The sequence below is a fragment of the Micropterus dolomieu genome, linkage group LG20 (assembly GCF_021292245.1).
Source record: "Micropterus dolomieu isolate WLL.071019.BEF.003 ecotype Adirondacks linkage group LG20, ASM2129224v1, whole genome shotgun sequence".
NCBI lineage: Eukaryota > Metazoa > Chordata > Actinopteri > Centrarchiformes > Centrarchidae > Micropterus > Micropterus dolomieu.
Genome location: NC_060169.1, coordinates 28,125,089 through 28,152,165, shown reverse-complemented (window position 1 = coordinate 28,152,165; position 27,077 = coordinate 28,125,089). Strand labels below are relative to the sequence as shown.

The 27,077-nt window shown below is 38.7% G+C and overlaps 1 protein-coding gene and 1 long non-coding RNA gene across 3 annotated transcripts in view; both read left to right on the top strand.

The window, feature by feature from the left end:
• The window catches only part of slc6a2 (solute carrier family 6 member 2), a 31,699-nt gene extending 11,618 nt beyond the window's left edge, over nucleotides 1-20,081 (top strand). For both annotated transcript variants that reach the window (XM_046032883.1, XM_046032884.1), the window contains exons 5-15: nucleotides 5,566-5,704; nucleotides 6,465-6,599; nucleotides 7,229-7,332; nucleotides 11,768-11,892; nucleotides 12,120-12,232; nucleotides 13,347-13,475; nucleotides 14,281-14,380; nucleotides 15,115-15,215; nucleotides 15,986-16,153; nucleotides 17,066-17,137; nucleotides 17,512-20,081. In XM_046032883.1, the coding sequence (XP_045888839.1) occupies nucleotides 5,566-5,704; nucleotides 6,465-6,599; nucleotides 7,229-7,332; nucleotides 11,768-11,892; nucleotides 12,120-12,232; nucleotides 13,347-13,475; nucleotides 14,281-14,380; nucleotides 15,115-15,215; nucleotides 15,986-16,153; nucleotides 17,066-17,137; nucleotides 17,512-17,535 (1,210 nt within the window). In that variant the 3' untranslated portion in view covers nucleotides 17,536-20,081. The remainder of the gene's footprint in view (nucleotides 1-5,565; nucleotides 5,705-6,464; nucleotides 6,600-7,228; nucleotides 7,333-11,767; nucleotides 11,893-12,119; nucleotides 12,233-13,346; nucleotides 13,476-14,280; nucleotides 14,381-15,114; nucleotides 15,216-15,985; nucleotides 16,154-17,065; nucleotides 17,138-17,511) is intronic.
• A 4,124-nt stretch (nucleotides 20,082-24,205) lies between these two features.
• Nucleotides 24,206-26,863, top strand: LOC123959540. The gene is made up of 3 exons (XR_006822329.1): nucleotides 24,206-24,334; nucleotides 25,445-25,504; nucleotides 26,214-26,863. It is a non-coding gene; the product is annotated as an uncharacterized LOC123959540 (long non-coding RNA).
• The last annotated feature ends 214 nt before the right edge of the window (nucleotides 26,864-27,077 follow it).

The following is a 27,077-nucleotide window of genomic DNA, read 5'->3' as shown; positions in this document are numbered from 1 at the left end:
GTCTCAAGTATTCAGAGACCAGTTAATGGCAACACTGAGGATAGCACCATAACCAGCTCGCTGAGTGACGATAAGAGTAAATGTGTTTAGAGTAACTGGGCCAAAGGGATCTGCATTGATGTTATAGTGAGCATTTACTGGCAGTCAGATGGACAAAGAGGCCTTGAGGTATTACAACACCAACACAAGGCCTCCGGGTCAGAGCATGGACTATAAATTTCCCTCCCCAAATAAACTGATATCTTCACGCTACTATCTGCCTCCCCAAGGACCTTATAGCTTTGAATTTATTATCAGCCAAAGATAAAACTGCTGAAAAAGTTGAAGAGGAGTTTCACAGATCCCTCTGTCCCTTTGGATTGTGTGTCTTAACATACTTGAGCTTGCGTGTTTCTGGCTTTTTTTGTGTTGCGCTGTTGTGTAAGCAGCCTGAGTATCAGATCCAAATCCAGTTCCTCTGTTTATCAACCCATACCATCACATGCCCACTTAATTGAATCGTTCTTGAGGGAAGTTTTAGGACAAATGTGAAGAGAACAACTGTGTTTTAAATTATTTTACTGCAGGATATTGAAATCCAAATAAAGTAGAAACTATAACTATATATGACTCCATAGTCTTTTCCATCAACACTGTTCATGGCTTTTTTCTAGTTTTGGCAGAACATGTGTAATAAAATCATGGCTTATGCTGCCCTCTATTGACTACACATTGGTGCAGGATGCATTGTTTTCAATTGAAAACTTCGCTTGGTTTAATTTGCCTAATCTAAAATATTCTTTAGATGATTTAGCTTCAGTTTAGTTCCTGGGACTCGTAAAGGTTCATGGGGCTATTAGGCTTAGAGTGAGGTGAAGAGATTGCAATCAATTTCATGCCTGTGCGTTAAGTATCAAACTGTAGTCAGGATGAGTTTAAGCTGGCTGAGCATAACATTGGGGGCACAGGAAAACTACTGGTCTGTCTCTGTTTTATTTGTTTTCAATTTGGACAAACAAAAGATGATCGGGATCCAAGCAAGTCGTGAAAAATGCAACATTTGACATTTTCAGAGGAGAAGACCAGATGCAGATGACTTAAAGTGATAAAAGTATTTGGGAAGCCAAGAGATAATTGCAGAAACGCAAAGCTGATTTTTACAGCATCACCTTGAGATCAGAGAGTATCGTTATATGTACCTGACTAGTGGGTAAAATGTTCAACAGACCTGCAAAATTTTGTGTTTCCAAATTTTAAGGTTTAGGCTGTGTCTCGGGAACCAAGGAAAAATAGGAAAACTTTGACTCACTATGATCTGAACACCTCATTGTTGGAAAGTAGGACTTGACTCACCAAGTGACCGATTTGAAAATCCTTTGAAACACTTGATATCGGATATCCAGAGAATGTCTGTGTGAATTTTGGTAGCATTTGAACGAAGATTTCTGGAGATGAAAAATATAGATTCACTGACTTCTGAATTGACCATAGATTACAGTGGATAAACCTTTGTCACATTTCAGCTTAAAAAATTCAGCTCTCTAGGACGTACGGGTGATTTTCTTAGATTTTTTTGAAGTTTGGAATGAGAAATGTCTAGAAATTTACATTCGGTGTAATAAGCCATAAGCAATCATTACCAAATTTTGTGCATTCACTGAGTAGTGACCCTAGATCTTACAAATCCATTTAACAAATTACGAGTAATAAACCTTTTGTATGTGTGGCACCCCCTTGTGGAATATTATCCCAGGACTGCTCCTGGTTACAATAGCATTTATGTAAAATTGTGTGTTAAAAGTAAAAATTTATGGAAAAAAAACAGACGAATTAAAATTATTTTGGTAACATTAAAAGTCTGTAGATGATCTTGCCAAAGTCTCGGGTTGATTAGTCAAAATAGGCTTGGCCATCACAGAAAGGGGCTAGACATGATTAATTAAAGATTTCGGAAAGGTTTTGAGATTTTTTTAACCATCTGACAAGCACTTCCGTTTGGAGAAACTATGCTCCTTCTGCATGCAGCTGTTGTTTACCAAAAAAAGTCTCAGGTGTTGGGATGACAGGGCCTTTTCAGTTGCCCACCCCAACCACATTCGACAGGCAAGCACCCTGCCATCATTCAATCAGGCCCCCAAAACCCACCGTTCAAACTTGCCCCCCCTCCCCCCTTTAAGCATGACTTATTCATTATTATTATTATTATTACAAGCTCCCCTTAAATCCCAAATTTCAGTTATGGGTTGAACAAACAAGATACATGTTAGTCAGTTGTAGAGCTACGGTATTATTATTTTAAATGTATTCTCATGTATGAAGTCCATTTCTGTCATGGTCCTCTTTACATGAGCTTAACAACATTTCAGAAGTGCTGACGGGCCCATACTGTCACCTGGTGATGAGACAAATACTGACAGCAGCTTCTGACCAAAGTGGCCACAACAACTTTTTGCAATGCATCACATTAACTTTGTCCCTACCCCACCATTGTAAACAGAATGACTGCTCAGAATAGTGGAAAGGAAGCGTACAACTTCAAAGAATCAGCTTGCAGCTGGAAACAATAATTAGATAGGGATGGAAGAGACACAATTTATCTCCCTTTGTTTCATTATGTCATGATAAAACACTTGAACCTTTGAACGTTCACCTTGATCTGACAGTAGGTGTTTGGGTTGAGGAGAATAGCTGATAATAGCGAAACAATGCCAGAGGTCATTATTAACTGTATGAAAGCATTTTGTGTGTAGCTTTCACCAAGATGGATACTTTACTTTAGGTGAAAGAAATTTAATCTCTAAGTGATTTAATATTCTAATATTGTAAGTCATTTAACTGAATGCTTTGGCCTATGATGAACTTGGGATGACATAAGAGTGACAGCAGTGCTTGAAGTGGGCCGGAACGCCCCGGTACGCAGTACTGGCACCTGGACATTTTACTCTTTGGCGTACCGGGACATTTTCTTGCGTACTGGGACTTCTCCCAAGCTGCCGGTCCTCTCCTCTGCCCTCTCCATGTCAGGTTATCTGGGCGCTACGTGACGCTCACCTGTTCCTGTTCTCGCCTGCCTGCTAAACTCTGTCAGCGGAGAGAGATGAGGGAGAAGAGAAGCTCGGGTGCCTGTCAAGCAGCCGTGTGCTCAGTGTAGCTCGTCAGTGTCACTTGACGTGAACCGACCAATTACAGCCTGGATGGGGCGGGCCATTTAAAAGTGTTGACAGATAGGTGTCATTTACACTGGGGAATCTGAATGTCTCCATCACTTTTTTCGAACGCTTTTGTTAAAAGTATTTTGAAAAACAGCAACTACAAATATTAAATAACAAATGAAACAATGCACAAAATGAAAACATGCAATGCAATTGAAATATAGAAGAAACAAATTTGCATTGTCCAAAAGCTGATTACTGAATTATCTGAATTTTATTCCATTATATTTTGAATTGTCAACTGTGACCTTAATTTAGTTTCCCATCATATAAATAAAGACATTTCCTCCTTAACTTGGTGCAGAAAATGTGTTCAGAATGCAAGAAATTAAGTGGTTAATGCGCAAAGTCGTTAATGTTATAATATCTGGTAGTTTCATCTTGTGGTTCAGGATAGTACGCGGGGGTGGGGGTTGGGGGGACTGGCACCTATTTTTTTCCACTTCAAGCACTGAGTGACAGTATAGGTTAGAAATGCTAGTTTGAATATGGAGTGCTATATTGCATGTCCTAAGAGAGCCTCTGTCCCATACCTTATCTGTCATCTTCACCTCAGGCACTTACAGTGTGGGTTTTTTTGTTTAGACTCCCCCAAGATGGATTTGAATCTGGGTGGGCCTGTTCAAGAAACATGTCTCTAAATGTTAAGATGCGGCCCTCCCAAAAATAAAATGTCATAGAAAAATTACAACACATTACATGTGCCGAGTAGTGGTGATAGCATTTTTTTCTTGGAAATACTTAAAACACTTCGCTGATATGAGCGACAGTTTACAGTATATCAGAATTAAAACAATATTTTCTAGATATCATGAATCCGTGTATGGTTCGTTCTTTCATTATTTAGTTTCAAAACCAAATCGGAAAAATGGAAAAACAGAAAACCAAAAAACAGACTGTTTTAAACCCATAACTGAAAACAAAGGAGCTGCGTTTTGTTCTATCTTTGACCAGTGTTGTATCCCTACAACCTGTTCTCACTCTCCGACTCGTCACATATGGCATGGTCAAGGCCTATCGGTGTCTGTTTGTAACGCACTGGGATCCCTATAGCATCATAGGTCAACGCAGTGGGGGCAGCCCTGTATCGTCAGTTTGTGACTGTAAAGGCAGGTATATGATATTTAACAGGAAAGACTGAGTAAGAATGTAGTTGGGGTGAAAGGAGGGCCAGAACCAGGAGAACAGTGTTCGTGTAGGCCTATGGTGTGAAACAAAAAGTCAATATTACATATTTAAGCTATTTATTTTATTTTATATCCTATAAGCTAAGGCTATTTCTTTTCAAGTCGCATCTCATATCAACTATGGCGAATATGATTGTAGAAGTAAGCACTACAGGCCTATCATAGCCACGTACGAAAAAATGAAATATGAGAATATACATGTTTCGCCTCAAGATGGAGGAGCCACTCAAGCACTCATAATTCTCCAATTTCTAGATTAAGTACGTCAGCATCAACATATCTCTAAAATATCGACAATATGCTATTTTTGCCGTTCATTTCTATTTTTCTGTCTCCTATCATCATGGATCATGCGTAAATCCGTAGCCTCAGGCTTCATCCAGCCAGAGGGATCACCGACCTTCAGCAGCTCACCAGGTCACTCCCGCAACCTACGCCCTGTACGCTCCAGCACCCACTATGAGTTGTGTTGCCAGTAGAACTGGCGCACTGGACGATCAGTGGTCGTTCCCTCTGACTGGATGAAGTCCGACGCTCCTAATCCATGTGTTCCTGCAGCTGGAGGCTCTCCGCAGCGCCTAAATTCTTCTATCTCATAAAATAAAGGTCAGGTTGAAACAGTGTAGAGAGCCAGAACAAAAATTACCCGAACCTTTTAATCCTTAATATACAGCTCGCCGAATTAACTGATAAAAGTTCGTATTTGCTGTGTACCATTGGATGTCCTGACAGCTATCACTGAATTCATTTTAAACTGAAGACATCTTAAAAACCGGAGGATTCTCAGGAAAGCGTTCCTGTTCCAGTTGCTAGTGAGTTATAAACTGAACGTGGAGCCAATAGCAGCCTCCGGTCCTGCAGCTATATAATATCGTCCTGTTTTTCAAACTAAAAACCCACTTATGTTGATGTTCAAGCTCATCTTAATTAAATTTAATCGGGCACCGCCATCGCCTAAGTGTATCTGCTGCAGGTTTATCAAGTGTAACACACAAAGCTACCCAAGACTCATTAAATATCAAAATCAATAATTTTCCGTTTTGGTTTTAAAACAGAAAAACAAAAAACGACTTGTTTTTTAATTTTTTCTGATTTGGTTTTGAAACGAAATAATCAAAGAACGAACCATACACGGATTATCATGATATAGTATTTCTTTTTTTCGTTGTGTGTGTGTCCTTCTGCAGACGGGGTGTGCTACATCTCCATGAGAGTAGGGGTATCCAGGACCTGGGCCTGCCTCGCTGGGAGCTGACCTTGTGTCTGGTGGTGGTGGTCTTCATCCTATACTTCAGCCTTTGGAAAGGTGTCAAGTCCTCTGGGAAGGTACATGTCTGGACCACCAAACAACAACAACAGTTGCTTTCTTGATTTATACATTATACTTTTTTTATCCAAATCATTTATACTAGTATACTATATGTACAAGAATTTGCAGAAAACTTGTCAAGTAGCTCAGTATAAACTGTTGGTAATGGGTCAAAAAAGGTCCAGTCAAAAGGCGGTGATAAACATTGTGAAGATCTATTCTCACATTTATTCTTCACATTCAATGCTGTATAATATACTGTAGTCACTTGCATTCAAGCAACAAACTGGAGCTAACACTATGATTTGTAAATTGCAATCATAGTGTTTACGTTATCATACTCACTACATATTGTACTGACAGTGCTTTTTTTTAAAGATATTTTTGGGGCATTTTTAAGCCTTTTTATGACAGGACAGCAGATAGAGTGAGGAAATGAGGGAGAGAGAGACAGGGGGCAACATGGAGCAAAGGGCCACAGGCCAGATTTGAACCCGGCTCGCTGCGGTAAGGACTCAGCCTTGTACTTTAGACGCACACTCTACCAACCGAATTAACCCCGCACCTTGAAATTGCTTTTACATGCTGTATTTGTGTACCACTTAACCGTACAACCGTTGGAGTCAGACAGTATTGGGCAATAGCATTTCTTTCTTTTTTTGTTATATACTGACACATTTTGTATCCGTTTATTGATAAAATGGTTCAGTTGAAAAAGGGGTTATAAGATGGGTTTTTTTCCCCCCTTTTACCTATTTGTTCTGTATGTGTATTCAGGTGGTGTACATCACAGCTACCATGCCCTATGTGGTCCTTTTCGTTTTGTTGATTCGAGGCATAACTCTACCAGGGTCCATGGACGGCATCAGGGCCTACCTCCACATCGACTTCAAGCGGCTCAACAATCTAGAGGCAAGAGACAATGCATAATGGTCACAACCCATCAATGGGAATTGGAGAGATTTTGAATGGGTCTCTAGTGAAAAAAAGTCCAATGCAAAAAAGTGTTACTTGTTGACCTCCAGTTTTTTGTTAAACTGTGGGAATTTCCAGTCTATCCATTTCTCTTAGACTTCACGAGTAACATTAACGTCAGAGTCATTGTGGATTTAGAGAGCCTTCTATCTTTGTTACTGTAATTCACTGGGTGGGGTAACTCTCGCTCTGAAGGTTAGGGCTAGCTTCCCACTGGTCCCTCCCATACTTAATGTATATGAATGAATGTACTCTGTTCAAGCATAGATAAGATCTTCCACTAGCTGAGCTGATGTATGTGTAAGGGTTGAGAAAAAGTTCAGTTGTTTTACATTTGGCAGGTATATACTTAATTCACTTCTTTTTTTGTGCAAACCAGAGCCAGGTGTTCCTATCTGATAAAATGTGTAAGGCAAATTCATGTGTTTTCCAAAGAAAGCCCCACAGCTTGTTCAGAAGACAGTACTAGAAAATGAAAATAATTGCCTAAATAATGGAAATCAGCATTTACATTCCTGTCAGCCCCTGTCAAAAGCTTTGTTGTTCCTCTCTTATTTTTGCCGTAGGTGTGGATTGATGCTGCCACCCAGATATTCTACTCACTAGGAGCAGGATTTGGGGTGCTCATTGCATTTGCCAGTTATAACAAATTTGACAACAACTGCTACAGGTAAGAGCTTGCGCTGTATTTGTGATTTTGGATAGTCTAAAACAAGCCCAAAGCTACATAACATCCTGCTGTTTGAGCAGTCTGCCTTTTCCAGCATGTAACTGGATCACAAGGCAGCAGAGGTGATGCTAATCTGTTCAGCTGACTCAATGGCCAGGTGTTAGCAGGACAGATAAAGTACAGGCCAGGAAGGGTGGCCAGAAAATAGCCAAAGGCTGCTTGTTGACTCATTTGTCATAGTGCTGATCTTCTTCAGAAAAAGCAGGCATGAGGTTTTGAGCTTTGTTAATCTTTTTTCCACATTAATAGGTTGCAGTGGTGGCGTTGTAGGGAGATGCTGTTGGCAAAACAGCATCTACCTACCATACTTCACCCAGCAGCCAAAACACATTTTGTATGCTGCAGTATCACTAACTAAAAATGGGGTGACATATAATGTACGGTGTTATCACAGAGGCTTCCAAGCCAAATCAGGGCAGTACTGTGTTATAACAATTATGCCACCCCCAATCAAAAGACTCATTGAAATAAAAGAAAAAAATTAAATTACAATTGAAAATTGGCAAATGATTAGCAGATCATACTTAAAATAAAATAAAATCTTGAAATTGTATTGAAAACTAATATGAATGTCTTTCTGTTTGTAATGAATGTATTAGCTTGTCATATGCTGTAGATGGTTATAAATGACCTGATCGAGTGGAGCAAAGTGTACTGTACGGCTGAATAACAACTGAAAAGGTTCTATCACAGCCTGCACGCAATACAAAAAGAAAAGAAAAGAGGGAAAGTCAATGGGAAGATAATGCTTCATTGAGCTTTTTCTGCTCCTTCAGCCGAGGAGGAGGCCAAGGTCAAGTTGACCTTGTTCAGTTTATCAGACAACCGCACATTAGTGGCCACAGACTAATTACAGATCAAACCACCAACAAGGAACAGAGAACAAAACTTCTCCATAACCTGAAAAACCTAAAAAGTGACCTAAAAGAGTGTTTGGATGAGGATCAACCTATGGCAAACTTGAAAGATATCAAATAACACGCCCCATTTTGACTTTACATGTTCAGGTCAAAAGAATGATACTGGATTAGTGTCTCTTAACAAGTCAAGTCAAGTCAAGTTTATTTATAAAGCACATCTAAAAACAACCAGAGTGCTGGACAAGTTATCCTGAAGAAGACAGAGAAAATAAAACCAGATAAATTAAAACGGGCCAAAAAACAACAATCAACAACATACAGCAATAAGATAAATAAAGACACAAGTGCAGGTGCCCCTGAACAGACTCAAATGCCAAAGAATAAAAATATGTTTTAAGTCGAGACTTAAAAGTGTGGATAGTGGGGGATGATCTAATAATCAGGGGTAAATTATTCCACAGTCTCGGTCACCCTTTGTTTTCATACGAAACTGTGGGAGGGGTCTGGAGGCGTGATGAAACATTAGGAGTTCTGAAATATAAGATGGTGCCAGTCCATATAATGCCTTTAAAACAATTAACAGCACCTTAAAATTGATTCTATATTTGACTGGTAACCAGTGAAGAGCAGCCAATATTGGGGATATATGGTCCCTCTTCCTTGTACCAGTTAACAATCTAGCAGCTGTATTTTCAACAAGCTGCAAGCGTGATAAAGATGAGTGACAGATACCAAAGTACAAGGAATTGCAGTAATCAATTCGAGATGACATAAGAGCATGCAAGCAGAGATGCTCATAAGTCTTTGAGCTGGAGTCCAAGACAAGTCTCAAGTCTTTGAGCTAGAGTCCAAGTCTTGTCTCAAGTCTCTGAGCAAGAGTCCAAGTCAAGTCTCAAGTCTTTGAGCTAGAGTCCAAGTCAAGTCTCAAGTCTCTCGTGGTTATTACGAATGTTGTATCACCTGCTGCATTCAATCCAGGTTGCTTATAAAACTGCATAGCTATAAGGAATTCTGTAACTGTAACCTGTTTTTCATTTACAGAGCACAACCATGTAACGTACAATGCAATTATTGACGACTTAATAAATACTGTAAGTCAAAACACTCCCCAGACTCTTAAACCCAGTGTAACGTTAACTAAATAAAACTGTGACATTACAAAATCAACAATAAACCTGTTACCTGTTTTTAACTTACAGAGCACAACCATGTAGCCTAATGTACAATGTGTCTACAATTAGGCTAATGACAGCCTATAAACTACTGTAAGTCAACAAACCCTGTTGATTTTCAAACCCAGTGTAAAGTTAACTAAATAAAACTGTTACATGGTCAACAATAAAGCTGTAACCTGATTTTAACTTACAGAGCACAACCTGTGCAATGCAGTTAATTGCAGCTTAAACTACTGTAAGTCAACACACCCTGCAGACTCTCAAACCAGTGTAACATTATAACTAAATAAAACTGTAAGGTTACATGATCAACAATAAACCTGTAACCTCTTTCCATGGTAATAATTAACATGATGGCAGCCAGCGGGACGTAATGATTACGTTAATGGACAACCACAAGTTTGGCATGTCAACACACGCTCGTTCATCTTTTCATAGCGAACGACAGTCGGAGTAAACCTCCCGTAGGTCGTAGCTAAAGCAAGAAGCAAGCTAACCTTAGATGGCCAATGCTGAGCTAAACATGTTTACTCACCACAGGAACCTATTTGCGTTCAGCGCATCTTTGTTTGGGTCTTGTATGAAGTTTTAAAGTAAAGGTTTATGATGAATGGCACGGCAGCTGCCAGTGTTGTGTGGCCGTGCGCAGCTGATAGTACGTGTTACGTTGGCAGATTATAGGTAATGGAGGGAGGGAATAACGGCAAGCTCATCAGACGTTTCCTAAAAAATAAACATTGTTCACGAGTCCCGCACCTCGAGTCCGAGTCGAGTCTGAAGTCTTTTGAGGACAAGTCTCAAGTCGAGTCTGAAGTCACTGTGTGTGCGACTTAAGTCACACTCGAGTCCGAGTCTCTAACTCGAGTCCCCATCTCTGCATGCAAGACAGTTTCAAGGTCCTTTACAGAGAGAATGGATTTAAGTTTTGCTATGGCCCTTGAATGAAAAAAGCTACCTTTAACAACAGAGTTTATATGTTTGTCGAATTTTAATGCTGAATCAAAGATGACCCCTAAGTTCCTAGCAAAAGGTTGGACATTAATGGACAGGGGGCCCAGATTTTTTGATAATTCCTCAATTGAGTTAGGGGAACCAAATAATATTACTTCTGTCTTGTTTTCATTTAGTTGGAGAAAGTTGATTGCCATCCAACGCTTAATATAATTTAGACAGTTGTAAATAGACTGTAAGGACTTTGAATCACCTGGCTTCAGAGGTAAGTACAGCTGTGTTTCATCAGCATAACAGTGGTATAATATGTTTATGGGGAATGGAGCCCAAGGGGAGCATATACAAAGAAAATAAGATTGGCCCCAGGTTTGAACCTTGAGGTACTCAAGGCACTTAATTGCTTCTGAAGAAGAGGAAATGTTACCAATGTTAACAGAAAAAGTTCAATCTTTCAAATAAGAGTGAAACCACTGTAGCGCGACACCCTGGATACCAACCCCTTGCTGGAGGCAATCCAGCAGGATGTCATGATCAACGGTGTCAAAAGCCACACTGAGGTCAAGCTAGATGAATAGCACAATTTCCAGAATCACCAAACAGCAATAAATCATTTAGTACCTTAACCAGTGCTGTTTCTGTACTGTGATGTATCCTGAAACTTGACTCAGCTAAAAACGAGGAGAGTCGAGAAAGAATGACCTTCTCCACAATTTTAGACATAAAAGATAATTTAGAAATAAGAATAGAATAAGAAATAAGAGGCTGAATGCACAGTATGCTTAAAAGTGGATGGAAAAATTCAATTTATAAGAGAGCTATTTATTATAGACAAAAGGCTGGGAGCAACAACATCTAAAACCTCTTTTAAAAGACACGAGGGGACAGTGTCCGTTGGAGCAAAAGTAGGCTTCATGAGTGAGGCTATATCGATCAATTCAGACAAGGCCACAGGCTCAAAATAATTTAAAGAGACAGGGCATGGGACTAGCTCAGATGGGTCAAGACCGGAGGGTGAGATACCAGATCTAATGACGTCAACCTTATCAATAAAAAACCTCAAGAACTTCTCTGTAATTTCAGAGGTAGCATCAGGGAGTGCAGTAGCATGGTTTAGTGCAGTGTTTATTAAACTGAACAAGGTCTTAGGGCTGTGTGCATTTCTAGCAATGATATCAGAGAAATACTTTGCTTTTGACACAAGAGACAGTTTGTCCCTGTTCAAAAAAAGTTAGTGAATCTTTAGCCAAGCTACAAGTGAAAACACAGATGTAGAACATTGTGGACCTTCAAGGTTGGACAGTTGAGTTTAGCAATGTACAATGTACTGATGAAGAAACCCTGCTTTCTTTTGAACTTGTTTTTGTTGTTGTGTTTCTTTTCTTTATCTAGGGATGCTCTCTTGACCAGTACTGTGAACTGTGTCACCAGTTTCTTCTCAGGGTTTGCCATATTTTCTGTACTTGGATACATGGCTTATAAACATGGGGTCAAAATTGAAGATGTGGCAACAGAAGGCAAGTGCTTGTCTTCCAGATACAAACACTGTTTTAATATTTTATATTGTTGTAATTCTGTGTATATATACATACCTATATACATAGGCATTTTCTATATCTTTTTTCCTCACTTGCTTTGAAATTTTGTGATAAAATATTTAGTCATGCATACAAATTAGCACTATGTTGTTTATAAAAAATATTAACTTTTGTGTGTGTGTGTGTGTAAATGTGCGAATGTACAGGGGCAGGATTGGTGTTTATCATCTACCCTGAAGCAATTTCTACGCTGCCTGGTTCAACATTTTGGGCTATTGTGTTCTTCATCATGTTGCTGACTTTGGGCATTGACAGCTCGGTAAGTTGACCACTCTATAAAACCGTATCATATTCTTATGAACAGAAGTCCAAATATTTTTAACTCTGCTACACACACGAACAGATACATGCCGATGCAAAAGTGACAAATAAATGTTTCAAAACTTTATTGGAAGTACATGTATAAAAGTGCAAATACAAGAATAGCATGCAAGTTGTGGTGAATATTACTGATGAATTGCATGCCTACATAAAGGGATGGGCAAAAATACATCAAAATGTATATTTTTTTAAAGATATCAAATACCCTATATTCAAGTGTATTTTTGTATTTCAAAAATACTAAAAATACTTTTTCAGTTTACTATGAAATCACTTCTCAAACCTTCTATCTATCAGCCTATTTGATCTATCCCTTTACCAGCACACTGACTCAGCTGATTAAGTGGTGTGTTTGAAAGCAACAGCTTTTGTCATCCTATAAATCTGACATGTGCCACCAGTTAACAGATCAAATATTCACATATCCCTGTCATTAGTTTTAAAGTAGCCAATAGTTTGTTTAACCAACAGTTTGCTCAACTCTGAAACGCTTTATCATTATTATTGTCGTGTACTACCGATGAAAACTTATGCTGGATGTAGCAAGCTAATGTGAACTGTGAGAGCTGCTACTTGGGTCAGAAAGTTAGCTATAACATTATGTAAACTGGTTAACAATTTAGCCTTGGCTACTAAAACGAACACCAAAACTTAACATGAACTGTTAAGAATTGTAGCAATTTATGCTAAAAATAGATGGAAAGTTGGGGACCCACACATTTCTCACCTTGATCTTCTTCTTCGGGTCTGGATCAATTTTCTGTCTGTGAAAATTACTGAGTAGGAACCAATCAGAGGCAGCATTTTTATGATGTCATCACGTAGGCATCTCACGAAGATGTCATCATGTAGACATCTCTGAAGTATTTTACAGTATTTTTAAACTACAAAATACAAAACACTGAAGTACTGAAGTGTGCATGCATTGAAAACTGACTGAAATCCTCAAATAAAAGTCTAGGCAAATTAACCCTGTTCATTAGAGAACACTTGAAAGACACACGGTGGGTACAGATTTCTTGTGTCACTTTCTCTCGGTTTGTGTCCACTAGATGGGTGGCATGGAGGCAGTCATCACAGGCCTGACAGATGACTTCAAGATCCTCAAGAGAAACAGGAAGCTCTTCACCTTTGCCACAGCCTTTGGAACCTTCCTGGTTGCCCTTCTCTGCATTACTAATGTCAGTATTAGGTTTCAAATAGCCATATATTTACACTAAAGACTTAAATGAAGTACTTGTCAAAGTAATGTTTCACTCTTTTGTTTCACTCCTGGTAACTATTTAGAAAAGCGTAACTTTGCATTATTTTCAGTCATGCCCAAATACTGTACTAGAACAAGCTATACTACAGAATTGGCTGTCTCACAACAATAAATACTGTTGTAAAGTATCTTAGTTTTAGTGGTATACCTATGTAGGAATGGCCTGTTTCAAAACATGAAATAAGGAAGTGAAACTGAAACAGTTTCCTGAAACTATTCTAGTCTTATGTTGTTTTCTCTATCAAAGAAATGATCGAATGAGCTATTGCATCACACTCTGATAACAAATTGGAATTTCATTAAAGTTGTGTCCAGGAAGCAAATTATTAATTTTCTCTGTAGTCCCTATTCATTCACATGGTTTCAGCACCAGAGGAAATGCCTACCGATTACAGAAACAGACTTTGGAGACAGAAAAGTATTATGTTGGTGATTCTCATGGTTTTTTCAAATCAAATCAATACAATTATTGAGAAAGTGAATAATGCCTTTCCCAGGCTAGTTCCCTGGCACAATATACAGATTGAACCACAGAGGATGCAAATCAAAGATGTATCGTGCAAAACCTCTAATACACATGGGATCACCACTTTGTCCACGTGAGGCTTGTCAGTGCTCAGACGTCAGTTCTTGCCATGCCAAAGTGAACTTTAAGTCACCTCAAAAGGGTCCACAGTGTACCACTGACACTTAATTTTCTCTGTCCTTTTCCCTCTCTGTAGGGTGGGATCTACGTGCTGACGCTGTTAGATAAGTATGCAGCAGGGACATCGATACTGTTTGGTGTGTTGATCGAGGCCATTGGAGTGTCATGGTTTTATGGTAGGAAATTCTCCAGTCCTACTATATTTATATTCTGAACACTTTGTCTTATTCCACTCTAAAATGGCATTGACAACATTACTGAAATTAGCAAGATATCTATCTACAGATGACAGAAGTGAAAAAAGGACACAGCATGTCAAGTTGAGAAATACAGAGAAATATAATCAGAAAATAATTTACATGGTGTACTTTTCTGTAACGATCAGCAAGTTGTTATAGCTTCTCCATGGTATCTCTGTGTACTTTCACATATGCAATACACAAATGAGCAAGGTCAACCACAAGGAAAATAAAACAAAGCACAAGTTATAAATTTGCATACTGTAAGACATAGCAGGCCTATCTAAACTTTATAGCCTTGTCTCTCTCTTCATCTGTAAAACCTCAGAAAAAGGTAAGGTAATATTGTAGGGGAAAAAATTAATGAAACATAGAAGGGCCCAATTCATGAGGGATCCCATAGCAAGCAAATTGTGCAACCAAAGCAAAAGACAAAAACTATATAAAATTAATAACAGCAATGAAATCAAATAAGCCAAAAAGCATATGAGTTACGTCAATTCAAGGTCAGCCCAGGTCAGACTAGGACTACAAGGATGAAGGCCATCATGTGTTGTGTATCTTCCTGTTGTCCAGTTAGACTGCATACTTGGCACAAAGAACATTGACTGATGTTGTAACTTTAATCTCCACAGTAACCTTTGCTGTGTAACTTTTCATGTTCACTCTAGGTGTGGACCGCTTCAGTGAAGATATCGAGCGAATGATGGGCTTCAAGCCAGGACTCTACTGGAGACTATGCTGGAAATTTGTCAGCCCAGCTTTTCTGCTGGTGAGAGAAATAAGAAACGTACAAGTAGTTACTTTGGGCTGGTTTTCCTGTACAGGGATAATGGTATTCACCATCCACCATAGGGGCCTAGGTTCAGTCGACAGCAGTAGTGGTTCTGGTTTATACATCACTACCCAGAGGGAAGGTGTGATCAGAGACGATAGATTGAACCTCTTAGCGAGTTCCTCACTGGCTGGTGAAATAAGTAGTGTGCAACTCCACATGCATTAGAGGAAGCATATGGCTGTGACCACTGCTGTCAAGGAGAGGGTGTAGACAGCCATGTGTTTCCTCTAATACAAATGGCTGTCTACACCCTCCCCTGGACATCAGTGGGATTTTGCAGTTACACAGGCTGCAATGCAGGAGAATTGGTCATTGGTCGCATTGTTTAAAAAAGGAACACACGTAAAAATAAATTCTCATTGTTTACAGATATGTATTTGGTATACCAAATAAAGCGTACTGCCCCAATTACAAGCCTCTGTTCTCTAAAAGAATACACATCCTTGTCTAAAATTGCCTTTATGGAGTGTAACACTTACATGTGTCCTCTCTGTGAGAATTTTCATCATACACAATTGTGCTAATAACAAAGGAAATGAGTAATGTAATGACACCACACCCTACCAATTATTTTCCACTTCATCCCACCTTTTTCTCATAGCATCCATGGATGTGCTCTGCAATTATACAATTGAAAAGACCAACATTACAGGACCAATACAAAAATATCTAACACTCCTTCTGTGTTCTTTTCTCTATCACAGTTTGTGGTAATAGCCAGTACTGTGACATCATCAGGCCTGAAGTATGATGACTACGTTTTCCCTAACTGGGCTAACATAGTTGGCTGGGGTGTGGCCATGTCCTCCATGCTATTTGTCCCCTTCTACGCCATTTATAAATTCTGCAGTGTACCAGGAACATTCAAAGAGGTCAGTATCAAAACATGCTTGTCACACAGGGTGAAAAAGTCATTGTAAGCTGCTTTTTAGTAGATATTAAATAGCTATACATTGACTTAAATTACTTCAAGGATGATCGCTAAAGAGGAGGTAATATGGTAAAACCAATGTCGAATGACACATGTACTTCATGAGAACAATTTGTACTTGGTGCAAATACAATAAGATTTCACACGCAGTGCAAATTGATTTGCATAACAGTAGCCAAATGTTATCACTGGTAAACAGTGCAACTGTTACGAAAGGGCATACCGTATGTTCTTTCAAACAAAAACTTGAAAACATCAATCTGTTTAAGAAGTAAACTTTCGTCTCTCAACTTGATGACACTGGCACTGTGAGAACACGTTGAGAAGAAATAATCACTTCAAAGCCTAGAGAGTTTGTGATCGTAATCATCAAAGCACCAGAGAGCTATTTTCATCCCTCAGCAATCGACCAGTGTCAGCTTCACTCCAGTGTAACATTTCCCGTTGGTACTCAGGGTTGAAGATTCTTCTCAGCTTCTCAGGACACATGTTGTTCCCAAAACCTCCTGTCACAGCTTATCAAGTTTTGGCTGTCTCCTACTCATAATAAACAGAAAAACATCTTTGAAGTCCTTGATAAGGATTCCTCACAGGTTTGAGGATTGGCATATTTTGTCAGAGATAAAGTCCATAATGACTGTTTTACCAACAATTGATGCTAGTTTGATTGCATTTTGTCTTACATCTCAAGTAGTATGTTGACTCTTGGCTCATCTAAGTAGAATTAAGAAATACACATTTTAAGAAGATATATTGAGATATACTGAAGTGTGGTTTATGTATGCCTTGAAGATGATAAACTTGTTTTCTGAGAAGTGTTGAGTATGATGTCTTGTAATTACATGTTTTGCAGAGGATAGCCTATTGCATCACTCCAGAACATGAACATCATTTGGTGGCTGAGGGAAATGTACGGCAGTTCACAGTAAGGACACATTTTTGTTTGAACAAAACCAGTTTGAACTGGCTAAATGGCTGCAATTCATTTGGATTTGAACACATTCATTCATTCACATTATCTGTGAATTGATGTGTACTATGAGTCATAACACAGTAGTACTGCTAATATTTAGTATCAAAATTAACAATATGGCAAAAAAAGACTACGATTGTAATTTTGGATAATCTTTTTAATAAATGGCTTAGAAAAACAACATGATAAAGACAACTACTGTAAATTACATTTTTAGATTTTTAGATAAAACAGGCATCACTGAGTCAGTTGTAACAGCGAAATGTAATAAAATACATTTCACATTAAGTCAAAAAAAAGGTGCAAGACTTTATTTTGTTTTCCAGCTCAAGCATTGGTTGGCCATCTGATGACAAATTCTCAGAAGTCCCTCGTGCATCCTCACATCTGGTGTTTGGCGTTCCTGTGTACCACCAGTGGTTGGAAAGACAAGGAGAGCAACAGGCTCCAACCTCTCTCAGCAGCCTCAATCATCTCCCTGTGCATTTACTACCCAAGGCCTTTGTTGTCAACAGTAGCTTCAAGCACTTTGATTTCAGAGTTATGCCTGTTAATGTTTTGAAGCCTATTCAACACCTTTAGCTCACAGGGGACAGGCACCCTATGGGTAAAATGTATTGTTAGTTACCCATGGACATCATTACCTTTTTACAGAAACTACAATTAAAGACAAAACAATCCAATTTTCCCACATATGCCTACACAGGGGACCCAAACATTTACATTTTTGAACTTTTCCTAGGCCTATGATTATTTATTATATATTATGTGTTAATTTTGGCTGTTCTGTTGGCTGAGTGGCTTATCTGTGTCAGTGCCTTATCAAGCAAGACACTCCAGGTTTCTTACAGTCCGTACAGGAAGAAATGACAAACTGTGTTGACTCAGGAATCCACCAAATCAAACCACAGTTTGTGGCTGCCAATCTCGATTTGACCCAGTTTATTAAAACTCAAGTCAAAACGCTGAAGGCCAACAAAGTATTAAGGCCAAACTCCTTAAGAAAGACAAAACAGGCCTGATATAATGCTTTTGTATTGCATTCTGTTAAAGAAAAGGGAATACTTCATACATCACTACAAAGTTTTAAAAGAACTGAAGCAGGGTCCATTCACCTCTTATGCTTCGAATGGCCAGGCTCAAAAAACCCTCTGTTGTGTTTCCCCTATATGCATTCCACAGCAGCGCAGTTTTGTCTCATCAAATGCAATAAACTCAAACACTATCTCTACTTTAAGCAGCAAGCGTCTCTCAGTAGCCTCAATCATCTCCCTGTGTATTTCACCTACCAGACATTGCCACCATTTAGGAGACTTTTATCGGTTGTTCAAACGCTCAGCTGGGGGCAACGAAGGCTCTGCTGCCAGTCTCGCCACCTACCTATTACAACGAAGTTCAGTGAAGACGCAGAGATGGAGCAGAACAAAAAGGTACGCCACTCCTCTTTATCAAAGGGGGTACCTTCTTTGTCTCTATGGAAAGTCTGTTATTTATCTAACTCAATGATGTAATATCTAGTGGGGACATGTCCTCAATATCCTGTTTTTGCCCCACCTCCACACCACACACCCTTTTTTTAATACAGTGAAACACAGCGGTAACTCTCTAAAACATTAATTTACATTAGTCTTCTTAAACGTATACACACATGTGTTATGATGATAGTGTAGTGTGCAACAGATCTACCAGTGCTAGTATAGCTTATATCTCTATAAGGGTTATGGGTTAAACATGGGTTATGGGTAGGAACGTCAGTAGCAAATATTGGATCAAATTCAGGGTTTATTAATCAATGTAACGTCGCCTATGCCTAGATGGCGAGGGTTTCTACTAGGTTAGGTTTTCTGTTTTGATTTGATTAGCTAAACGGAGCATTTTATTAAACGTAATTCGACATCTATAACTGTGTACAAATGTGTCTAAAGCCTTTCCAGTGTCAGTGGACACGCAAAAATATTGCGGCGGAGCAAAATAAAATATACGCACTTCAGTACCTCTGCTGGAAAAAATCCTAGGGCAAACACTGCAACCAGACCTTAATCTCTAAGAAAGGCTGCTTACTGAACGTGAGAAACAAATGGCTTAACTGTTACAAACTGTTTTGTATTATTGTTGTGTGAGTTTTACTTTGCAGGTGTTTGTTTAGTGCTTCTGAGGGATATCTGTGGTTTTCCCTCCAAAGAGAGAGAGAGAGAGAGAGAGAATGTATGTGTGTGTATTGGGATTTCATTGCCAACCACACAGTATGCTGTTAGTGTACAGTACATGGAGGAGTGACAACTGTCAAATGCCTCTTTCACTGCACTGTATAACTATTATGTTAAATGCATAACTGTTATATTTTCATTTGAACCATATCTTGTGATGTTACTTTTTCATCACCAAAGAAGTGCCAATATGTTCCTTTAGGAATGTTTTTGATTATCTTATTCTGTTTCTCTGTTTTATTTATTATAATGAAGTTGAATTTTAACCTTGAATCATAACAGACCCTTACTGAAAGGAATAAAGCCACAAAGAAAAGAACACATACATGTCGAATATATAAGGAGATATAAAATATATAAATATATTCTTTTGTTATATCTAATCTTGTATTTATCAAATTGTTTATAACAAAACGTGAATGTAAAGTATTTTAAGCGTAACCGTCCACAGTCATAACATGGTGTTCGATGTATAGCTAAGATGAACTATTTAGAAAAAATATTCTTCAGTGTAACCCTGGGCTATTTTGTCACATATGGATGTGAACAAATACACCCTGGCTTTCCTGGACTCTGTTTACAAAAATAATGTGTACAATACTAATGTCCTGTTGAACGTGAGTGACAACTATCTATGAAGAAGTCTGAAGTATTCACCCTATGATAATAAAGAAATTCTTCTACACACACCTGAAGACCATGTGCTCTGATTTAATGTCAGTTTTCAGAGATTCTCAGGTATGGGTCCCTTTTGTCTAACTCAGTGTTTTACTGCTGACTGAGGGCTTCTCATAGTGGCTGAATAGGCCTTTCCACTGTCTCTCCCTTTGTTAGCCTGATGTACCACTGGTATATGGGCCTTCATGTCCTTTGCTGTCTAAGCTACTATTGTTCATGATCCTCTGCGGCACACATGCCAGGGTTCCATGTTTATCAATTACTCTTGAAGTAACAATTTCCAAAAAGCTGCATAACACCGTGTAACTTTTTTTTGTTTCATGGGTAGTAAGAGTTCATTCATAATTGCTTATGCCTCAAAAGTATATAAAATTACTATTATTCCCCAAAAACTTTGCTTTTGTGACCTATTTATCATGTTCATTGAGAAAATGGGCAAATTTGTATCTTCATTCACATAAAGTCAGAAAAAAACAACATATGAATCCAAATTAACATGTATTTATACACGTGTTTGTGCACCGGCTTTGATCTTTGCTTCACACAGCTTAGGGAAGAAGTCTTGAAGGTACTTGAATGCTGAACACTTCTTATCTACAGCTTGAAACAAATTGTTCCATAAGGTCCAATCTGATGTGCAGCGTTGGCATCAGCACCTTCCGGGGGCTCTTAGTAAAACTTGGTAAAATCACCTTGATGACCCATCAGGAATTTCTCCTATGACCTAGCCATACTCATCATACTTCAAGGCATCCAGTAAGGTCTTGATGCTGTTGTAATCCTCTATGAGATGCATGGAGTGAGCCAGGGGAAGAGACAGGTACTTGTTACCATTATGGAGCAGCACAGCTCTGAGGCTGGTGGACCCCGGAGGTGCTGATGCCACCACAAATTGGGCCTTATAAAAATATTTCTCAGAGCTCTAGATAAGGAGTTGGAAGACTTAAAGACTTCTTCCATAAGCTGTCTGAGGCAAAGATCAAAGCTGGTGTATAAATACATGTATAAAGTTAATTTGGATTAATATCTTTCTGATTTTATGTGAACAAAAAGACGTTTTCTCATTGGACAAGTAAATTTCAAAATATCACTGTGCTGGTCACAAAAACAAAGTTTGTGGGAAATAATAGCCATTGTCTATACTTTTGAGGCTTAGGCAATTAGGAAATAACACAATTAAAATCATACAGGACTGGCACTTGGAGTGTACACAAATTTAACTTTTCCATTCTCAGTAAATAGTAAAAGATGTACACCTTTGGATCTTAAAGAAAAAGTAAAATGTTTTTCCGAAGATTCAGATGAACTTTACTTTTTGTTATTTAAGGAATTATCTGAGCTGTATCACCAACAGCCAATATGTAATTTTAATTGTCCACCTATGAGCAGCTCCTCCATTTTTGTCATGCATTGCATTTTCAGACAATAACATAAATCAACATCACGCTCATAAAATAGTGATAGTAGTGTGAGTGAAATTAGTTTGCAACCTGACATTTAAGTACTTTTTTCCCTTTTCAATGTGAACACAATACACTAAAATTACAGTATAAGTAGATATGGCTTGCACAGCTCATTTACAATGAGGAGAGACAAGGTTAACAAGGAATAGTGTTAACTGCAAAAAACAAACAAAATTGATAACAATCCAACAACAACAACAATCCAAAAAGTACTGAACATGGATATGCCACTGATACAGCAATTCAAGACAAAAAGGAACTGAGGATTTATGAAAATATGTATTTTTGATAGTTTGAGTTTTGATATTATCAGCAAAGAAAATTTATCAGAAAGTTGATATGCTACCATGGGGAGAGGCAATTGGAGCACACAAAATGTTTTTGCATACTACTCCTTTAAGAATTTTTTTTTTTACAGAGATATTGTTGATACTGTTGTTCTAAACAAGACCTGGATTTGACCTCTGTGTAGAGCTGAGAAACACAGTAAAGTGAAATAACCAGGAGCCTATCCAACACACAACTTAAGGGAAAAGCGAGAGATAACCTAAAACTATGTTAAGACAGTCCTTACAATGGATCTGACATACAGATAGGTGAAACCTTTTATTTGCGTTAGCTGTTGTAGGGAAGAGAAAAGTTCAAGTTCAAGTTTATTTATATAGCACATTTAAAAACAACACTAGTTGACCAAAGTGCTTTCCACACAACATATATACATGACAACAGTGGAAAAAGTAAAAAATAATATAGATATATATTATCTGATTGGATGAAAAAGTTGTAAAAGTTCTGATAAATAAGAAGGTGCCAACCCATTTAAAATTTTAAAAACAAGCAATAAAATCTTAAAATCAATCCTGAAGCGGACAGGAAGCCATTGGAGTGAGGCTAAAACAGGGGTAATGTGCTCACGCTGCTGCATTCTGGACTAACTGTAACAGATAGAGAGGTGACTGATCCACTCCAACATACAAAGAGTTACAGTAGTCGAGACGAGACGTTATAAATGCATGTATTACTCTTTCAAAGTCTTTGCGTGGTAGGTAGGGCTTTACTTTGGCCAACAGTCTCAGCTGAAAGAAACTGGCTTTTACTACAGAACTAATCTGTTTTTCAAACTTAAAAGCACTGTCAAAGATCACACCAAGATTCTTGTTAAATGGACGACTATATGTTCCTAAAGTACCAAGAACATCTATACAAGCACTTAAATCCCCAGGTCGACTGAACACAACAACCTCAGTCTTACTTTCATTCAGACAGAGAAAGTTCTGATTCAACCATATTTTAAGATCTCTCAGGCAGTTGAGCTGAGTTGCAGCTTTGTCATTAGATTTTACAGGTAAATAGATTTGTATGTTGTCTGCAAAGCAATGAAAGGAGATGTTGTGTTTTTTTGAAAATGGACCCCAATGGCAGTATGTACAGTGAAAAAAGCATGGGGCCCAATATGGACCCTTGGGGGACCCCACAAGAAAGAGGGGCAGCAGATGAAGAAAATTCACCGAGGTGAACAGAGAAACTTCTGTTCGCCAGATATGATTGAAACCATTTGAGGCTGTGCCCCTAATGCCGACACACTGTTCGAGTCGGGATAAGAGAATGGAGTGATTAACCATATCAAAGGCAGCAGTCAAATCTAAAAGCACCAAAACAGCAGAGTTTCCAGAGTCAACAGCTAAAAGGAGATCATTAAAAACTCTTAAAAGGGCAGTTTCAGTACTGTGACAGGGCTTCAATCCAGACTAGAATTTTTCATAAATACTAAAATCATCTAAACATGACTGAAGTTGATTAAAAACCACTCTCTCAGGATTTCTGACAAAAAGAGGAGCTTAGAGATAGGTCTAAAATTTGAGAGGTTTGAAGTATCCAGATTGTTCTTTTTTAAACGCGGCTGCACAACTGCATGTTTGAAAGCAGCTGGAACACACCCTGAGCTGAGAGATGTATTAACCAAGGCGACAATGCTTGATCCAACAGTGTTAAAAACATCTTTCAAAAAGCGTGCAGGAATACTGTCAAGGGGGCAAGTTTTAACATAAAATTGTAGATGGCACAACAGTCTGATTCGCGAGGGTTAACAAGAGAGTTAAAGACGTTGAAAAGAACCTCAGGCCTCTGGCTGTTATTTGCTACTACATGGGATAAAAATTTTGTTTTAGCAGGTTTTACTGCTCTCTGGTATTTAGATAGTGTATCCTGCAATATTTCAAATGAGACTTGAAGTTTGTCTTTTTTCCACTTTCTCTCAGCTATTCTACAGGCACGTCTGAGAGAGGCTCTGAAAGTGGTTTAGAGCCTTGCAAAAAAGGGCAGGCTAAGCAAAAAAAACCCCTGCTCGTCTTGGTCAAGATATAAGGAGACTTAAACTATTATTATTATTATTGGCGAGACTAATGTCCAAGGCTTAACAAAGAGAGAACAGACCTGAGTACAACAGCCCTACCCAAGGGCATCACTTTGTCTTGAAAAGTGGTGGGGACATAAGGGCTCAGATTAGGGGTGTGAAGAGATACTTAGCTCACGAGAGATCATGATATTAGGTTCATGAGAATGAGACTAAAAAAAAAATCACCTCACCTCCGTCGAGGTTCCAAGCGCATTGAACATTATGTCGCGGCAGTTTGTGTCGCTATGACGACAAGCTACATACCATCTCTGGGTACTGTCTGCAATGGAAAACGGAGCAGGGCCGAGTAGAGTCGAGTCAATCGATTTGCGCTTTGGAAGCATTTTTCGGCAAGGCAGCATAGATCGTCAGAACGCTGGCAACAGTTCAATGTTTAGTCCTGATGGTAAGATGTGGAACAATGATGTTGTGTGGTTGTGGACTTACTTGTGGAGTAACTTATACCATCTGCTAGGTTACGGTCGCAGTCTGAAGCAGCTTTGATTTGGATCACACTAACTTGTTTCTTACGACCCGCCCTTCTCTGCCTCTGATTGGCTAGTAGTCCTTACCTGGGAACTCTGCATGTGCAATTCCCAATAAAGATTCTGTACAAGTAAGATGCATCACTCTGTAGCTCAAGAGCGGAGCGTACAACACATAGGGTGAAAAGAGGAGCTGCAGCAATGTGCAGTATGAGAAAAATATGGTGTTTTTTTAAAATTAAACCATGTAAACCTGTTCTGGTACAACCCCTAATTAAGATTTTGAACCTGAAAATGAGCATAATACCACCTCTTTAAACAAATCAAGCTTTAAAAAGTGGTGGGGACAAACATGTCCCCAGCGTCCCCAGTGTAAATGACTCCTATGGCCCTATTATAACAGCAAAAAAGATGGGGTGTTGGTAAGAGATTGTAACAGATGTTAATTGATTGTTGATTAACAACTACCGTAACAACAAATCTAAATGCCAACAGCTGAAATTTTTTTTTTGTTTTTTCAGTGTAGTAGTATCAAAAAGGACAAGTGCACTAACAACTACAAGAGCACTGCTACTTTCTGACAAGTGCATTTAGAAAAAACAACTGTCAATGGGACAGTTAAAATATGTTTAAAGAGTAACTTCACACCAAGTGGGAAAGCAATGGCCTCTCTGGTTGAAAGTTTCAAGTGTGTTTCACCTCTGATTACGTCCAACAGCAAATTCACTGGGTACTTGGACACATTGGAGTACACTTTTACGACTGCTGCCCTTCTCAATGTTCTACCTTAATGCAAGAAAAAGGTCAAAACCACACACTTTCATGAAATTTGTTTAGCCAATAAAAGTCAAGCTGGACCACCATAGATGGCTTCTTAATTGGCAGCTCTGTGCAACACTAATGTGATTGGAGCAAAGGAGAGCCATTTTCTAATGTGCCTTTTTAGACGGAGGACTTGTTCTATACTCATAATTCAATTGCCAGGGAATAATCCATGTGACTGAGCAGTTAAATCCTTTTGTGGTTAGCAGGAACACTTCATGGAGAGAATCCTGACACAAGGAGAGCAGTGAAGGTGCTGTGATGGAAAGGTTAGTTATGAGATCATTTGTGGCAAAAGTTAGAAACAATTATACATGAAGTTTTGCTTTCTGTAACTAAAGAAAGAAAACAGTTCCTGTTACAAAGTTTTTATGAAATACAATGGAGTAGTACAGACGCACCAGTTTGTCAGATTTAATAGATCTTATAAGGATAAGATAGTGTCAGTTAGTGTCAACTCTGATTGTGTCGCATGAGGCCTGTCTATTGTATATACATTATTATCATGTCATGTGATGTGTATAGCTTGAAATAAACATGCCATATGTATAGCATACATCATTGCTGATCTCTGGATGACTGCTAGTGTAGAGTAAAGTTACTCTTGGGTTTAAATCCAAAGCCGAATGGCTTTAACAGAGAATATTCAAACATCAATGCTTCTCTTTGGTACAGAAAATATTCCCTCGTTTTTTCTTGGAATGTGAAGGAAAACTCAGTGAGCGGTGAGCTTTTCCACTGTGATGTCCAACTGTGACAACAACAATCTTTCAGTGCTAGAGGTTTAACAAAAATATTTGCATGTAGCCTACTTTAGCACATGACTTTTTCTATTTTGATGGATAGAATGCTCCATTAGGTTTTTTCCATAAATGAATTATTATTAAATTAATTTGATTCTGGTGCTGTTTTGTTCTATGCAACACTTCTAATATCTCATACAGTTGAAGGCGATTCATATTTCACTTATTTTCAAAGGGGGTCTTCAAAGGCTTAGCAGTCTGTAACCACATGGCAAACCTGGACATTCAGCAACCACAAAGCAGCTGTGGGCATAGCATGATGGCCAGCATTCCTCACAGGCAGGAAACTCCTCTCTTCCCATGGGCACATGGGATGATGTATTTCCTGTTTATTTCTTGGGCCACCCCTACAACTGTGAATACGGCAAAGAACCTGGACTAAGTCCAAAGAGTCTTCACAAGAATCAGAGAACTGCAAAGACTCTGTGACCCTTTCCTCCACATTTGTGGTTTCAGGCCATCCTTATTTATCTATAGTAACAAAGGTTTCCATAAAAAGTAGTGCCTGTTTCCTGTCTCCCAAGCAAAAGCAGATATGAATCTGATAAACCAAATTCTGATTCCCACATAAGATACAGTTGCATATGGCCACAGGGTCTCAGAACTCCTGACGTCAGGTCATGAATTTAACCTGAAAACTGAAGCTTAAATTATTTCATGTCTGGGGAACACAAAACTTATGGCAAAACAATATTATTGTACAAAGGAATACGCTGTGAGTTGTTTAAGCCATAATCCATGCCCCTTCAACTATGATTAATGTTCAAAATGGTGTCTATTATTTATGATTCGGGTCTTCCTGCAGTTAATACAATAATTGTTTTGCTAGCCAGACAAGAATAAACAGAACTGTGTCACTTAATATTAAAATCTTATTTGAGTCACACTGTTCGTTAATACATTTTTGTATTACTTTCACAATACTGTACTGTTTGGTTTAGCAGTTTAAAGTTCACTAGCATCTGTGCTCCAAAGCTAACAAATGAATGTGGGAAAGGCCCATAGACCATATGCATGGGGAAGAACACACATTATTACA